This window comes from Nerophis ophidion, linkage group LG02 (genome assembly GCF_033978795.1).
Source record: "Nerophis ophidion isolate RoL-2023_Sa linkage group LG02, RoL_Noph_v1.0, whole genome shotgun sequence".
Taxonomy (NCBI): domain Eukaryota; kingdom Metazoa; phylum Chordata; class Actinopteri; order Syngnathiformes; family Syngnathidae; genus Nerophis; species Nerophis ophidion.
Window position 1 is genome coordinate 60,461,650 of NC_084612.1, and position 18,253 is coordinate 60,479,902.

The 18,253-nt window shown below is 39.8% G+C and overlaps 1 protein-coding gene across 2 annotated transcripts in view; it reads right to left on the reverse strand.

Annotated features, from left to right (window-relative positions):
* The window catches only part of p3h1 (prolyl 3-hydroxylase 1), a 34,869-nt gene that overhangs the window by 6,186 nt on the left and 10,430 nt on the right, over positions 1–18,253 (reverse strand). For both annotated transcript variants that reach the window (XM_061887811.1, XM_061887802.1), the window contains exons 6-13: positions 17,952–18,041; positions 17,826–17,878; positions 17,631–17,758; positions 15,451–15,593; positions 10,759–10,854; positions 6,390–6,540; positions 343–460; positions 193–268 (exon numbers count right to left, since the gene is read on the reverse strand). In XM_061887811.1, coding sequence (XP_061743795.1) covers positions 193–268; positions 343–460; positions 6,390–6,540; positions 10,759–10,854; positions 15,451–15,593; positions 17,631–17,758; positions 17,826–17,878; positions 17,952–18,041 — 855 coding nt within the window. The remainder of the gene's footprint in view (positions 1–192; positions 269–342; positions 461–6,389; positions 6,541–10,758; positions 10,855–15,450; positions 15,594–17,630; positions 17,759–17,825; positions 17,879–17,951; positions 18,042–18,253) is intronic.

Genomic DNA, 18,253 nt, shown 5'->3' on the forward strand with positions numbered 1-18,253 from the left:
AACTGTACAAACCTTGACTAAAATATGGACTTTTGTGGAGGTTGGAAACTTTTATAAATTTTACATTGTTTTTGATGGATGAATTTGCTTTACTAAACAAACTTTTCAATTTAAGAACTCTATTCAAGAACCAATTAAGTTCGTAAATCAAGGTTCCACTGTATACATTGATAATAAAATTGTTGATAATACCGTGACGGATTTGGCATCCAATTCTGTGAAAATGAAATCTCCTCCTTCAAAGTCGTCATTCAGATAAAGTACTGCACTGTTGGACGTAAACAAACAGTATTTGCATTGGGATCATTCTATGGAGGACAGCAACAAGGACTGTGCGATCACCTGTAGTCCCTCTGTGTGTACGCAGGAGGTTCCTTTAAACACTCATTGAGCTCCGACACCAGCAAGCAGTTGTCAACATGGACCGCATGGCTCGGATCTTCACGGTTCTCCTGCTTCTCTGGATGATGAAGAACACAAAATGGTGACAAACTCAATGATATTTAAGCATGCATGATGACATTGGTATTATTTGGAGGCCTCCTTTTACGAGGGGAGAGTCTACCCAGATCCTTTTGTTTTAACACGGTCTAAAATGATAAGGGGTGAAGTTGAAAAATGTATTCTACAAAACAGAGCAAGTATAAACAATAGCAAAACCAGCGTTGTGAAAGAGTGCCGAGCCATTTAAAGATCAGAGCAATCTCTAAAACGGTCGCCCGTCTCTTGTGCTTTTGTCCACAAAGGTTGCATGATATTGACGGAACTGAAAGTGAACTTGACTTGTGTGCTGGGCACACAGAACATTCTTCTCCACTCTCCCTCCAGGCTGGTACATCCTGGCAACATTAAACTAAAGAAAATTATATATATATATATATATATATATATATATATATATATATATATATATATATATATATATATATATATATATATATATATATATATGTCTTGATTGGATTATCCGGAGAATAGTGCTCGATACCGTGGTAGAGCGCAATATGTAGGTGTGGGAAAAAATCACAAGACTACTGTTTCATGAGGGGTTCCCTCAATCATCAGGAGATTTTAATGGAAGCATTCACATACAATGGTTTATATAGGGCACAGAGTGGGTGGGTACAAGCAGGCGTAGGGTGTGGTGATTGGCTCATGTGTTACCTAGGAGGTGTTTCCGCCTGTGGCGGCATGTTGAAATGATTTCACTGCGCTTGTTGAGGGATGATAGCTCTGGATGATATATAATAAACAGTTTCTCTTTTAAGCATAAGTTGCATCTTTTATTACCACTGTTGTAAGGTGTGCTGGATGCAAGAATTTGCCATGTTATTGAATATTCAACATTATTGTCTTTGAGGTTCCAAATGTGTTTGCTGAGTTCGGTAGAATTCTGCAAAGTCTGGTTTCTAAAGGAGGCGTTGTGATTATTCCATCTTGTTTTGAACGCTCCTTCGGTTAATCCTACGTACGTGTCGGATGTGTTAATGTCCTTGCGTATTACCTTTGCTTGGTAAACGACTGATGTCTGTAAGCACCTTCCGTTGAGAGGGCAATCAGGTTTCTTGCGACAGTTACATTCATTATTGGTTTCAGAGTCGTTTAGTCTGGGGGTAGGCAGTCCTTTTGCAATTGCTTTGTTGTGGTTTGAAATGATTTGTTGCATGTTATTCATACAGCTGTAGCTCAATTTAATGTTGTTCTTGTTGAATATTTTTCTTAGGGTGTTGCCTTTGGGGAAGTGTTTGTCGATCAGAGTGAGGAACTTGCGGCCGATGTTGGTTGAGACGTCTTTGCTGAATGGCGGATTGTACCAGATGATATTGTTTCGTTTTCTGCTCTTTTTTGGTTGGTTTCCTGGGGTGGGTTCATAGGTGAGGGTGAAGTTGTATCCGCTTTCATCAAGTGCTTTCTGGTACGGGGGGGTTGCTTGGTCGAATTCAGCTTTGCTGGATGACAGCATCGATAGCCTTTTATTAATTCCGGTAGGTATTCTTTTCGTGGTGGTGGGTGGGTGGTTGCTGTCGTGGTGCACGTATTGGAGTGTTGTGTTGGGTTTCGTGAATGGTTGGTAGCTGTTATTTCTCAGGTTGAAAGTGACGTCGAGGAAGTTGACGGTTTGCTTGTTGGCTTCAATCGTGATCCGTAGGCCGTTTTCTTTGAAGATTTGGCATATGCGCTTCTTGGTGTTCTCGCTGCTCCTTGGCGAGGCGCGGCACACTGCCAGTCCATCATCACGGTAAATACCAAGGTTCAGGTTGAGGCTAGCAAGCTGGGAGAGGAGGAAACTCCCAACGAGTTTGCACGTTTCTGCTCCGTCAAAACTCCCCATAGTAACGTCAAATGTTGAATTGTTCTTTTTTTGCCATGGTGTACTGTTGTGGATGAGTATGGAGTTCTTTGCGTGGATGATGATGTTTCTTTCATTGCCTGTGATTGAGTCGTAGTCCGAGGCGAAGTTTAGTGCTTGGGTCAGTAGGTCTTGCGTGATGGAAGGGTAAAATTCTTCGATGTCGAAGGAGATAAAGTTGTGTTGTTGTTTGTCTTGGATGTTGTTGAACCATTTGATTACTGCTGCTGTATTTCTCCATTGGTTGAGTGGTGTTTTGTCCTTGATTTTTGCGTTGATTCTGTCCAGGATTATTTTGCAGATTTTTCCTATTTCGGATTTAGTTGGGTTTATTAGTCGGCATGTTGGGTTATTTGCGAAGTTGGGTTTGTGGTCCTTCAGTGTGATGAAGGCTTCTTTGTTGGCTGTGGCGTCCACCCTGTCCTCAATGTCCAGTTCGGTTGCGATCCGCTTGTTTTCCAGGTGGATGTTCTGTAAAGTGTTGGGTTGCGCTTTTTTGTATGATTTGGTGATGCTTTTGTCCAGTAAAGAGTTATGTTCTGGTATGTCCATTCTGTAGAAGTTTGTGGTTTTATCGGCGGCTATGATGAGGTTGCTTACTTTCTTGATGCGCTCCGTGTCATTTTTCAGCTTGGTGAGGAATGGGTTGCGGGCTGGCTTAAATTTGACTGATTGTATCATTTTGAGCATGTCGTTCTCAAAGTCCTTTAATTCCTTGACTGTGGGTGGGTTCTTGGTAGATTTGAATCCGTAAGTTTCCTTTTGCGTTCCTTTTGTTTCAGGGTGGTGGAAAAAGTGTGCTTTCCACCGCATCCTTCTTAGGAAGTGTTCCGTCTTTTCTATGAGTCTTTGCTTGTAGTCCTTCTGCGCGGGTATGGGAATGTTCTTCGTGGAGTAGTCGATGCTGAACTTTTCCATTTCGGATCGTCGTACAGTGCTCAACAAATGTCAATTTGGAGCGGAATATGTCTTGATTGGATTATCCGGAGAATAGTGCTCGATACCGTGGTAGAGCGCAATATGTAGGTGTGGGAAAAAATCACAAGACTACTTCATCTCTACAGATCTGTTTCATGTGCCCTATATAAAACATTGTATGTGAATGCTTCCATTAAAATCTCCTGATGATTGAGGGAACCCCTCATGAAACAGATCTGTAGAGATGAAGTAGTCTTGTGATTTTTTCCCACACCTACATATATATATATATATATATATATATATATATACACATACACACACCCACACGTATATGTGTGTATACATGTGTGTATATATATATATATATATATATATTTATATATATATATATATACACACATACACACACCCACACGTATGTGTGTATACGTGTGTATATATATTTATATATATATATATATATATATATAGACTAGACAAAGTGGATTGCATCTGTAAAGTGAGCAGAATAAGACGTGCAATCCATTAATGCTGCTCGTCATAAAGCCCACAATACTGGGAGGAGAAAATGTAAATGTATTAAACAGGATGCGTGTTGTGATTTATCAACACCCATCACTGTTTTGGTGATGGGTGTTGACAGACGATGAACAGAGAATCCTCCGTTCGTTGTGTACGTTTCAACATATTTGGACGGTCAGAAATAAAAAAATAATATTGTCTATCCAGCAACATCCTTTTATAATTTGATAGCTGCTAGACGACTTAAGTGGCGTATTAAAACAAATTAAATTGATGTGTTTTGGTGTCCTTTAATATTTGTTAATTCACATAGAATACATATTACGATTGTAAATACTTTATGATAAAAACTTCTTTAAGTATCCATTGTTTGCGTCTTGAGCAGAGTAGTGCAGCCTCACTCTCATGCACCTTCAGCAGTAAGAGAAAAAAAGAGTGGTGTCAATGGAGATGCACTGTATGACTATTTGCCCATAAAAAGTGGTAATTGTCACCTGCTTATTTGAAAACATAGCACATTCACGGTACAAACATACATATACACATACTGTACATATACATTCACTGTACAAACATACATATACACATACTGTACATAAACATTCACTGTACAAACATACATATACACATTCTGTACATATACATAATCACCTTTCATCAAACATATATTAACGTTGTTGCCCTAGGGCAGGGGTCGGGAACCTTTTTGGCTGAGAGAGCCATGAAAGCCAAATGTTTTAAAGTGTATCTCCGTGAGAGCCATATCATATGTTTTAACACTGAATACAACTAAATGGGTGCATTTTTAAGTTAGACCAACATTTTTAGAGTACAAGAAGTCTCTTATTCTTTTTAATAACATTGTTATTCTGAAACTAACCATTAATAAATAAAATACTTCTTACTATTAATGCGACTTCTTAAACGGGTGCAGTAGAAAATGGATGGATAGATTAAAATGCATGAGAATGTTTTATATTTTGACCTTTTTTTAAACATTGTGATTACCAGCGGAATTAATCATTACTTATGGTGTTTAGCAATGTCAGCTAAGATTTATCTGAGAGCCAGAAGCAGTCATCAAAAGAGCCACAGGTTCCCTACCCCTACCCTAGGGTAAACTGGGTAACACATGGCACACTGACAAAGTTTAACCTATTGTTACTATTACAATCTACAGGTTAATATAGGGTGCATCTCTTTCTTCTCTTCCATTTTTCTGCATTCTTCTTTATCTCTAGTTATCATTATGTATATGTATTGTTGCATGAGTTGTTGATAATAGAGGTAAATTATTGGTATTGTTCATTATCAATATCGCTATTTCTATTGGTATTTGTAATGCTCCATTTGTAGAGTAATATTGCTCATTGTCATTTCTGTATTATTTATTTCGCTAACTGCTTCTTTGCTATCACTTTTACTATCATATTTGTACATATCCTATTTGCTGATGTTGCTCTATTGTTGTTTTTGTTGTTGTGTTTGCAGTTGTTGTTTTCATCTCCCTCTTGTCCCCACAATTTCCCCCTCTGTCTTCCTTTTTTTCCTCTTTCTATTCCCTCCTGCTCTGGCCCGGCTGCACCAAATGATAATATAAATAGATTTGATAAAGTAAAATAAATATAAGGCAACAAGAGAAGTATCCTACACTTCTCTTTTGTAAAGTAAATCTGAACAGCCGATATGAGCATCTACATCAACTATATTATGTGCCTGAAAAGCTGGACAGGACAAAAAAAATAAAAAAAATAAAACATAGCCAAACGCCACAGAAGGAGTTGGATAAAATGAATGAGCAGTAAACGGGTGTCTCTATGGTGATGCCCCATATAGTACACACAAAATCCTCATTTAAATCAGGCGGTCTGCACCACTTTACAATTGCACACTCAATATTAGTAGATCGCACACAACATGCTCACTAATAGTATTTTATAAATTGCACGCGCTGTTTTGCGCGAGGTATTTAGATCTTATATCAGGCCTATAATGCGCTAAATAATACTGTCATTGGTTAATCGTAATGAATACGATAATTTTACACTCCTATACTGTATATCATCACAGTCCAAGGGACAACTAATATACTTTGTATACATAGTTACACCTAACATGTAGTCAAGATTTGTATATCAGCCCGGCTAGAACAGTGGTTCTCAACCTTTTTTCAGTGATGTACCCCCTGTGAACATTTTTTTAATTCAAAAACCCCCTAATGAAGCATTTTTGGTTGGAAAAAAAGAGATAAAAAAGTAAAATACGGCACTATGTCATCAGTTTCTGATTTATTAAATTGTATAACAGTGCAAAACATTGCTCATTTGGCAGCGATGACCAAGAAGAACGCGGAGTTGGAATATAATTACAACACTTTATGTACATATTTATATACATATTTATATAATATTTACATATTTATATAATATGTAACTACAAGCTCCATTCACAGACAGAGTCCCATTGCTTGTATGAGCGGTCGAGCGAGTCAAAAGCCGAAAAAAAACAAAACAACAACAATATAAATGAATGTGTGGGAAACCCTGATACAGTATATGAACAGGACAGTACAGACCAGCATACTACATGTACTTACCTTCGATCGCAGATCGACACACCAGGTGTGAGTAGGAGAAGTACAGCGGGGAAGTCAAGCCAAAGTATGACGCCAAAACCTTCCTCACTTTCTCACTAATGTCGAAGAACGAACGTGCACCCTTCAGGGAAACCTTTCCTTCCTGTGCTAGCTGTTGAATAGACAAAAAAAGTCAGGGTTTGTTTTTGGGTGTTACCATAAAGACATAGGATTTCAATGAAGACAATATTATAAAAGCTTAAATGAAGCACATCTATTACCTGTTTTCCTAAGTCTGAGATGTTTGTGTGTGGTGTTGTCAGATTGCGATTGAAACCGTCCACGCCCAACCCTCTCCAAAAGTATTATAATTGATCTTTTGATAACATATATGTCTTGAAGGAAAACATCCTTGCAATTTTTGTTTTCAATTAAGTTTAAAATCAACTTCATTGACATTATATAGATTTGTCGGTCACAACTAGAGATGTCCGATAATGGCTTTTTTGCCGCTATCCGATATTCCGATATTGTCCAACTCTTAATTACCGATTCCGATACCGGTATATACAGTCGTGGAATTAACACATTATTATGCCTAATTTTCCCGCAACCCCACAGGGGACAAGCGGTAGAAAATGGATGGATGGATGGCTATGCCTAATTTTGTTGTGATGCCCCGCTGGATGCATTAAACAATATGACAAGGTTTTCCAAAATAAATCAACTCAAGTTATGGGAAAAAAATGCCAACATGGCACTGCCATATTTATTATTGAAGTCACAAAGTGCATTATTTTTTTTAACATGCCTCAAAACAGCAGCTTGGAATTTGGGACATGCTCTCCCTGAGAGAGCATGAGGAGGTTGAGGTGGGCGGGGTTGAGGTGGGGGGTATGGGTAGGGGGTAGCGGGGGGTGTATATTTTAGCGTCCCGGAAGAGTTAGTGCTGCAAGGGGATCTGGGTATTTGTTCTGTTGTGTTTATGTTGTGTTACGGTGCGGATGTTCTCCCAAAATGTATTTGTTATTCTTGTTTGGTGTGGCTTCACAGTGTGTCGCATATTTGTAACCGTGTTAAAGTTGTTTATACGGCCACTCTCAGTGTGACCTGTATGGCTGTTGACCAAATATGCCTCGCATTCACTTGTGTGTGTGAAAAGCCGTAGATATTATGTGATCGGGCCGGCACGCAAAGGCAGTGCCTTTAAGGTTTATTGGCGCTCTGTACTTCTCCATACGTCCGTGTACCACTACGTACAGCGCCGTTTTAAAAAGTCATAAATTTTACTTTTTGAAACAGACACCGATAATTTCCGATATAACATTTTAAAGCATTTATCGTCCAAGAATATCGGCAGTCTGATATTATCGGACATCTCTAGTCACAACACTACAGGTACACCTGCACTTTCTCCGATTGATACAGAGCTGCCTACAAAAGAGCTGCTTTTATGTTATTTCATGTCGCACCTCCGGCCCACATTACACCAGTTTTAAACTCACTAGATTGACTCCCTGTGTGTTTCAGGATCGATGTTAAGGTTCCTCTCATGATTTAAAAATGCTTCTATTGTATTGGGCGATCTTATCTTTCAGATTTGTTTTTATCCTTTAAACCCTTGTGCACTCTTGAGATTCTCCAGCACTTGTCTCCTAATCATTACAAAAATTTGGACACAAAGTAATGGGATGGCATCGTTCCACTATTATGGCCCCCGTCTAAGGATATAAGGGCGACAGAGATCTTTATTAATTAATTAGTAATTAATCAATTACAGTATTATTTAGCGGATTTGAGGATTTTGTGTGTACTATATGGGGAATCACCAGAGAGACACTCTCATTTACTGCACATTCCTTTTATCCTCCTGTGGCGTTTTGCTATGTTTTCAAACAAGCTGGAGACATGTACCACTTTTTAAGGGCAAACCGTCGTCCAGTGCATGCATCTACATTGAGACCACTTTTTTGTAAGCATTAAACGAAGAAATTCTATATTCATCGTCTGTCTTTTTAGCGCAAGCACGCTCTCATAGCCGTGTGTGGAACTGTGTTGGTTTGCGCGTCCTTTTAAAACCTGCTTAAAACGCAAAATAGTGCTCCTAAATCCTGCGATGAGGTGGCGACTTGTCCAGGGTGTACTCCGCCTTCCGCATGATTGTAGCTGAGATAGGCAACAGCGTCCCCCGAGACCCCAAAGGGAATAAGCGGTAAAAAATGGATGGATGGATACTGCTCCTAAAACGGTGATAAATGTTGATAAATCACATTGTGTATATGTAATATATTTGCATTTTCTCATCCCAGTATTGTGGACTTTTTGACAATCAGCATATATAAATAGCACCCCTATTCTGCTCACTTTACAGTCGCAATCCACTCTGCAAACATTAAGTAGATCAGCTTTATATTAGATTTTAAGTTTGCATACGTTTTAGGACAGGCAAACCTTCAGTAGATCAGGCCCTATGTTTATGAATTTCTTATCTCTAACGTTACTATCTCTGTATCCCTGTGAGTTGCCTTGCTCTCTTATTGGGTTTGACTGGGAGTGACAACACTACCGCTATAGTAGTTTGGCCGGTGACGTTGGCGACTTTCAATAGTGGGGATAGAAATAATTATATCGAGTGTAGAAAATATACAACCTCCATCTATTAGTCCGCAAAGGCAAAAATCATCATAAGTCCCACTTAATGCTTCTCTTGCCACATTTCCACTTTTAAAGCCCTATTCTCACTTATCTGGGCTTTTCAAAAGCCTGGTTACATTTTAACCATAATTTCATCCATCCAACCATTTTCTACCGCTTGTCTGTCCTATCCATCTATACATCCATCTTCTTCCACTTATCCGAGGTCGGGTCGCGGGGGCAGCAGCCTAAGCAGGGAAGCCCAAACTTCCTTTCTCCCCAGCCACTTCATCCAGCTCCTCCCGGGGGATCCAGAGTCGTTACCAGGCCAGCCTGGAGAGATAGTCTTTCCAAGGTGTCCTGGGTCTTTCCCATGGTCCCCTACCAGTCGGACGTGCCCCAAACACCTCCCTAGGGAGGCGTTCGGGTGGCATCCTGACCAGATGCCCGAACCACCTCATCTGGCTCCTCTCTATGTGGAGGAGCAGCGGCTTTACTTTGAGCTCCTCCCAGATGACAGAGCTTCTCACTCTAAGGGAGAGACCCCCCATCCGGCGGAGGAAGCTTACTTTAGCCGCTTGTACCTGTGATCTTGTCCTTTCGGACTTAAATCGACCGGTAAATTGAGAGCTTTGCCTTCCGGCTCAGCTCCTTCTTTCCCACAACGGATCGATACAGCAACCGCATTACTAAAGACGCCGCACCGATCCGCCTGTTTATCTCACGATCCACTCTTCCTTCACTCGTGAATAAGACTCTGAGGTACTTGAACTCCTCCACTTTGGGCAAGATCTCCTCCCCAAGCACCTCTTATCAAGAAAAAAAAATATTTTAAGATCCCAAATTGTTCCTGAAAAAGTATCAGGGGAAAAAAAAATTCCAGAAACTTTTGAGGGTTGGTCTATGTGCTGAAAAACGCGAATTGGTAGAGACTTGGCTATGGGAAGAGTTTGGCGAGGCCATGGAGCACAATTTCCAGTCGGCTTTGAAGAGGTTCTAGTAAACCATCCGACACCTCCGAAAGTTTTTTGCTTTGAGGCCCTGCTCACCTAAAATGAAGGATATAATAAGGCAGTAGAAGGAATACTTCAAAGTCCTTCTCAAACCCAATGACATACCCTCAGTAGAGGAAGTAGAGTCTGAGGATACAAATGCGGGCACGCCTATCACTGTGTCTGAGGTAGTATAGGTACTCAGCCTGTTCACGGCAAACGTTGGCTTCCACCTAGGTATGGACAGAATTTGTAGACACAGTTAAGGCAGTGACGGAACCCAGTTTGGGGGCCTTAGGATCTCATCTCACATCCCACTGGCAGCCTCACAAAGCTGGGACGTTCAACATATACTGGGGAAGCTTCTGTGACTCAGCACCCCCAAGTCTGAGGCCATGGCTCTCAGCCAGAAAAGGGAGCATTGTGGGTTGGGTGTGGCGTCTTGCCTCAGTTGGGTGGAGTTCAAGTACCTCTTGATCTTGTCCACGAGTGAGGGGGAAAGCGACAGCTTGAAATCGACAGGGGGATGTACCGGACCACCGTGGTGAAGAGAGAACAAAACCAGAAGGCAAAACTCTCAGTTTAGCAGCCTATCTATGTTCCTACCCTCACATGCGGACCCAAGCTTTGGGTAGAGACCCAAAGAGCAAGATGGCGGATGCAAGCGGCCAACATTTGCTTATTTTCCCTCCCTGGTGCTGTGCTCAGTGCAAGTCTAATATTTCATTATTCAATATTTCATGAATAGTGAACATTCTACAGACCTTCAGAGCCTTTAGGACAGTGACTCCCTGGAACATTTCACTGGTGGTGTGGGGAGAAGGACTTCCTCGGTATCCATCACCTTTGACAGCAGCAGCCTAGTAAATGCACACATCAATCAACTTGAAATGATGACAGCAGAAACAAATGAATAATGGATGACAATTGTTTTGGAAAAATATACATACTACTAGATTATACTTCCACTGCAGAGCAAATACAGTGGTACCTCAACTTATTATTTTGCTGTCTCTCGTCTTTTTGGTCTGCTTCAAGTATAAATTTGAGTTACAAGCCGTCCCGCTGCTTGTTGGCATAGCAAATTAGACTTAAGATTTCCTTTTTATTTATACATGATCAAATGTCAAAGTGAACCCTGTAAGATTCAACAAAAACATCCAGTTTAACTAACTTGCAACAGCTTTGTTTCCTAAACACTGGAAATAGGGATTCAGATACTGATCATGCATAAGTGAGATCGCCATATACCTATCATACTGTATGTTTTACCCGTGCATTTTCAAATGTATTTATGATGAGTGCTAATGAAAGTTTAACAAATCAACACAATAATTAAACTTAATATTTTTCCTTTAACCAATCATTAAGCCCTCCTTGCGTACTGCTTTAAACTGCATTAATCGGCAATAGCGATCACATACTTTCTCTCGAGATTTGGCTGATACTGATCAGTGGCCTGCGGATGGGCATATGGCTAATTGGAAACTAATCGCAACAGTCCAGCTTGTACAGCCCTCTTGTCAAAGTCAGAGACATCCTAGGTGGCGCTGCTGAGGCTTGCCCCTCTGTCCACGGCTCGGCTTCCTGCCCACGCCTGAACCTGCTCTAAGGATGTGGTGTCCAAGCGGTTTGTCGCTCCGCCCAGCAGAACAAAGAATTTCTGCTTTTTCAACACCATAAGTTTCTGTTGTCCGAGAGTCTTTCCACGCCTTCTTTGGAAACTTAGCTAATTGTACATGTTGGATCTAATGAGACGGAAAGACACCAATCAAAACAGACCAAAAAGTATTTGGACGTCCTAATCAGTCTACTTCATAATAGTATGTATTGTTTTTCAAACACTTTCTTATCTTCAAGTTAATTTTTCTTTTTTTAAAAGGCACATTACACAGTAAAGGGGTCATATTCTGATTTTTTTCTACATTTCAAGCGGTTCCTTGTTGTCTACAGCAGTGTTTTTCAACCTTTTTTGTGCCAAAGCACATCTTTTGCGTTGAAAAAATCTGGAGGCACAGCAGAAATAATTAAAAAACGAAACTCGGTTGACCGTAAAAACGTGTTGTCGCAATTGTTGGATATGACATTAAACCATAAGAAACCATCCATAAATATAGCTCTTGTCTCAAAAGTAGGTGTACTGTCAGGACCTGTCACATCACGCCGTGACTTATTGAGTTTTTTCCTGTTTTCCTGTGTGTAGTGTTTTAGTTTTTGTCTTGCGCTCCTATTTTGGTGGCTTTATCTTTTTTTTATATTTTCCTGTAGCAGTTTCATGTCTTCCTTTGAGCGATATTTCCTGCATCCGCTTTGTTTTAGTAATCAAGAATATTTCTTTTTTTTTTATCCTACTTTGGGGGACATCAATGATTATCATGTCATGTTCGGATGTACGTTGTGGACGCCGTCTTTGCTCCACAGTAAGTCTTGGCTGTCGTCCAGCATTCTGTTGGTTACTTTGTAGCCAGTTAAGTTTTAGTTTCGTTCTGCATAGCCTTCCTTAAGCTTCAATGCTTTATCTTAGGGGCACTCACCTTTTGTTTATTTTTGGTTTAAGCACTAGACACCTTTTTACCTTCACGCTGCCTCCCGCTTTTTCCGAAATCTACAAAGCAATTAGCTACCGGCTGCCACCTACTTATATGGAGGAGTATAACATGGTTACTCTGCCGAGCTCTAGACACATCAACAACACATCATTTGCAAACTATAAATACTGGTTTGCAAAAATATTTTTAACCCACATAGGGGAAATTAAATAATCTCCCACGGCACACCAGACTGTACCTCACAGCACACTAGTGTGCCGCTGCACCGTGGTTGAAAAACACTGGTCTAGATAACATGTAATGGTGGTTCTTTGGTAAAAATGTTGCCATTACAGACCCTCTTTAAGCTGCTTTCTGACGATCTCTTTAGAATGCACCGTATTGTAGGCAGTCTTACTTAAGTTTCTCCACTTTGACAGTGAGTTTACTGACCGATTACACTCGAACTATGTCAATCAATCAATCAATATCCTTTATTTAACCAGGCAAAACTCGGTGAGATTAAAATCTCCTTTTTAAGAGTGACCTGGCCAAGAGGTATGCTATTTTGTATTAGAAAAATGGCAACAGCGAAGGATGCATGTGTATGTATGAGCCAGTCTGCCCCACAACAAGAGGATGAAGAAAAATAAGGAGTTTATTGACTATAGTGTTGGATTACAATGGTGGATTCGCACAAAGCCTTCCACCCATTTTTTACCGCTCATTCCTTTTGGGGTATCGAGGGGGCTGGAGCCTCTCTCAGATGCATTCTTGGGGAAGACAAGTCGCCACCTCATCACAGGGCCAACATGGATAGACAACATTCACACACTAGGGACAATTTAGTGTGGCCAATCAACCTATCCCCAGGTGCATGTTTTTGGAAGTGGGAGGAAGCCGGACTACCTAGAGGGAACCCACGCAGTCACGGGGAAAACATGCTGACGTCACACTTGGGAAAAAGGTCACCAAATGGGCAAGTTCCAAACGGTTCGTTTGCCGGAGAGAAGATTAACGCAAGATTGTTTTATAAATATCCCTGCTATACAGCCACGGTTTGATTTCAAATTTTCGGGACTTTTGCAGATCCCAAATACACAACAGCAGGTATCAATAGGTGATAAAAGTTGGTTTTGCATACAGGGTAATTGTACGGTATACCGGTACTAGTATAGTACCGCGATACTAATGAATCATTTTCTGTACTATACCGCCTCACAAAAGTACCGGTCCCCGTTACCCTCTTTTTTTAACTGAGATGACGGCGTGTCGTCGTCAAAACGTGACATTGCTGGTTTTGCGAGCAGAGGAGCATGTTCGGCAGAGCATAATCACAGAGTACTTATAAGCAGACACAGAGTGGAGACAGAAAAGGGAGAACAGTCACATTTTGGTCTAAAAACTAAGGATAAAGGTGAAGTTATTACACTGAAACACTGAGGAAGTCGTGCTTTAAGACTCCTAGCTAGTTAGCAGCTAACGGCCAGCCTTAGTCTGCAGTGTTTTAGTTACTTCTAAATCATTAATCCTTGTCTCCATGGCAAAAAATAAAGTACGTTTCTTACAAGTATCATCCCTGCAGGACAAGGAATACCTAAACATGCGTCACTTCACACTGTAGCTCACAACGTCAAAATGTAAACAAACGCCATCAGTGGATCTACACATGACAACCACTGTAATGATACCAAGTACAGGAGAGTATCTAGTCGATACTACTATGATTACATGGATATTTTGTTAGCATCATAACATCTTTTTTCATTTAAAAAAATGTATATTATGTTTAAAAACTCAGAAAATACGTCCCTGGACACATGAGGATTTTGAATATGGCCAATGTATGATCCTGTAACGACTTGGTATCGGATCGATACCCAAATTTGTGGTTTCATCCAAAACTAATGTAAAGTACCCAAACAACAGAAGAATAAGTGATTATTACATTTTAACAGAAGTGTAGATATAACATGTTAAAAGAGAACATCTATTACCATTGTTGGTATATTCGTTCTTCCTACATTGTTAATACAATTTTTTGTTACAGTGTAATAATTATTGTTACCTGTTGTAATGCCACTATGATACAACATTTGTATTATAATCCTTAAAACAAAGTAACAATGAAACTCATGGGAATAATCACTGAATGGAGAACTGGGGGTGGGATTAAATAAATTACCTTCTTCCCACTCCCTTTCCGGCAAAACTGGACAATCATGTATTACATAGTATACATTACCTTTTGCACTATATTAATTTATATTATGCGTTGTCAACTTTTTACTTTTTTTTTATGTCATTGCCTGAAATAAATTAATAAATTAAATGAAAGTAAGCAGATATCAACAGTAAATGAACAAGTAGATTATTCATTCATTTTTACAGTTCGTCCCTCATAATTTTGACAAAATAATAGAATGGAAAACAACACAATATGTTACTGCATACGTCAGCTGACTAATTAGGAGCCTTTGTTTGCTTACTTACGACTAAAAGACAAGTTGTCTTGTATGTTCACCATTTTTTTAAGCACAAACTTGCAAGACGAAACGTATGTTTAATGTAACCTAAGATTTTTTGTTAAAATAAAGCCAATAATGCCAATTTTTGTGTTCCCCTTTATTTATAAAAGTATCGAAAAGTACTAAAATACATGTTGGTACCTGTACCAAAATATTGGTATCGGGACAACCCTAATAGTACCCTTTAAAATGTTACCGTTTTGGAGGCCAACGCATTAAATTGTTTTCAATCCATTTCAATGGGCAATGCTGATTTGATTGTTTTAATTCACGATGTCGGTCATGACAGCAACTGAGCTCGTAAGTTGAAGTACTACTGTACCGACAATGTCGTCAGCAATCAGTCAAGTATCTACCAAACATGAAAACATTCAAAGAGTTATTTCTACACACAACTCACATTAGAAAGACGTAGCAAGTCCCTGCACTCGTCATCAGTGACGACACCGTCCATTAGGACCCGTTGAGAGCCGTTCATCTGTGTGGCTGTCATGGTCACCTTTATGTTGTCGTATAGAAGAGTTCCTTCTGGAGGAGAAACATCTTTGACAGAGAATATCGCAATTAGGAATAATACAAGTCCAGCTGTTGCAAATGTAAAATAAATATTGACATGACAGTTTCTGTTCTATTTCATGTATGCAATGGTATGTGAGAATTCAACATATTTATTTCTTGCAAGGCAGCGATGAGACAAAATGGTAAATGGATTTTCGACTTTTAAAAAGGTACTCAAGCGCTTTGACACTATTACGCACTTGCAAAACCCAAAACCAGTGAAGTTGGCACGTTGTGTACTTTGTAATCAAAAACTGAATACAATAATTTGCAAATCCTTTAATTTATTTTCATTTGAATAGCCTGCAAACACAAGCTATTTATTGTTTGAACTGAGAAACCTATTTCTTTTTTTTTGTGCAAATAATCATTAACTTAAAATTTAATGGCAACAACACATTGTAAAGAAATGGGCACAGGGGCATTTTTACCACTGTGTTACATGGCCTTTCCTTTTAACAACACTCAGTAAACGTTTGGGAACTGAGGAGACCAATTTTTGAAGCTTTTCAGGTGGAAATCTTTCCCATTCTTGCTTGATGTACAGCTTAAGTTGTTCAACAGTCCGGGATCTCCATTGTGGTATTGTAGGCTTCATAATGGGCCACACATTTTCAATGTGAGACAGATGTGGACTACAGACAGGCCAGTCTAGTACCCACACTTTTTTACTACGAAGCTATGCTGTTGTAATTTTCCTGAAGGAATCAATAAAGTACTATCTGTAACACGTGGCTTGGCATTGTCTTGCTGAAATAAGCAGGGGCGTCCATGATAACGTTGCTTGGATGGCAACATATGTGTTGCTCCAAAACCTGTATGTACCTTCAGCATTAATGGTGCCTTCACAGATGTGTAAGTTAACCATGCCTCAGGCACTAATACACCCCCGTACCATCAAAGATGCTGGCTTTTCAACTTTGCGCCTTTAACAATCTAGATGGTTCTTTTCCTCATTGGTCAGGAGGACACAACGTCCGCAGTTTTTTTTTTTTTAATTTGAAATGTGGACTTGTCAGACCACAGAACACTTTTCCACTTTGCATCAGTCCATCTTAGATGAGGTCGGGCCCAGCGAAGTCGGCGGCGTTTCTAGATGTTGTTGATAAATGGCTTTGGCTTTGGATAGTAAAGTTTTAGCTTGCATTAAAGATGTAGCGACAAAATGTAGTTACTGACAGTGGTTTTCTGAAGTGTTCCTGAGACCATGTGGTGATATCCTTTACACACTAATGTTGCTTTTTGACGCAGTACCGCCTGAGGTATCGAAGGCCCGTAATATCATCGTTATGTGCAATAATTTCTCCAGATTCTCTGAACCTTTTGATTATTTTACGGACCGTAGATGGTGAAATCCCTAAATTCCTTGCAATAGCTTGTTGAAAAATATTGTCCTTAAACTGTTGGACAATTTGCTCACGGATTTGTTCACAAAGTGGTGACCCTCGCCCCATCCTTGTTTGTGAATAACTGAGCATTCCATGTAAGCTGCTTTTTTACCCAATCATGGCAACCACCTGTTCCCAATTAGCCTGTTCACCTTTGGGATGTTCCAAATAAGTGTTTGATGAGCATGTTGTTTTTTTTGCCACTTGAGCCAGCTTTTTTTAAACGTGTTGCAGGTATCAAATTCCAAATGAGCTAATATTTGCAAAAAATAAAGTTTTCCATTAACTATCTTATCTTTGCAGTCTATTCAATTTAGTATAAGTTGAAAAGGATTAGCAAATCATTGTGTTTAGTTTTTATTTACAATTTAAACATGTCAACATCACTGGTTTTGGGGTTTGTACCTACTGATCAGGAGCAACTGGGGGTTCAGTATCTTGCTCAAGGATACTTCGACATGGTCAAAGGGGGGACTGAGGATCAAAACCGAAACCTTAATGCTGGGAGACAACTACCACCGGAGCCATGTTCAGTGAAGTTGAGCTTCAGTCATATTTGTCATAAAGTGCTGCCTCGTTCAACAGTAACCACATATTTCTTGTAGAATAAAAAATGTGCTTGCAAAACACTTACTGTCTTGCGCTACTAATATGTTTGCTACATCTGTGGAGTCCTTTTTCTTCTCTTCAACCAGGGTCTCGATCTCCCTCATCAGGTTTCCTATTTCTTCTGTAATCCTTGCTGCAGTCTCTCGTTCAGCCCTGAGAAACATGTAAGTGTCAAATAACATTGTCAAGGAAACGTCTCGATGTGCTCCTCAATTCTTACTTTTGTTTATCCCTCAATTTTGAAGGCATGATCTCTTCTGGAGTCCATGTGTCCTGAATAGACACATCTACATTCATTGAATTGGGAACACACACTAAATGAAATATTGATTCTTGAGATACTCACAGGATCCACAAAAGTTATTCCGAAGGCTTCGTATCCAAAGTACAGCAGTTCTTTCTCTTGTAGGGAGCGCTCAATATACGCTTTGACAGTCTGAATAAAAACATGGATGGTTGTAATTGTTACAAATAACTGCGGATGACAATTCATGTTTCTGTTGGCAAAGTCACAAGTGCACTGTGTTGGAGCAATATTTTCCCAAATTTGAGCAAAATGGAAGCCTTAGAAGTCACTAGCATTGGCCTTGGTTTTGCTCAAAGAAGATAAAAACAATGCTCTCAGCCTCTTTTGTATCCATCTGAACA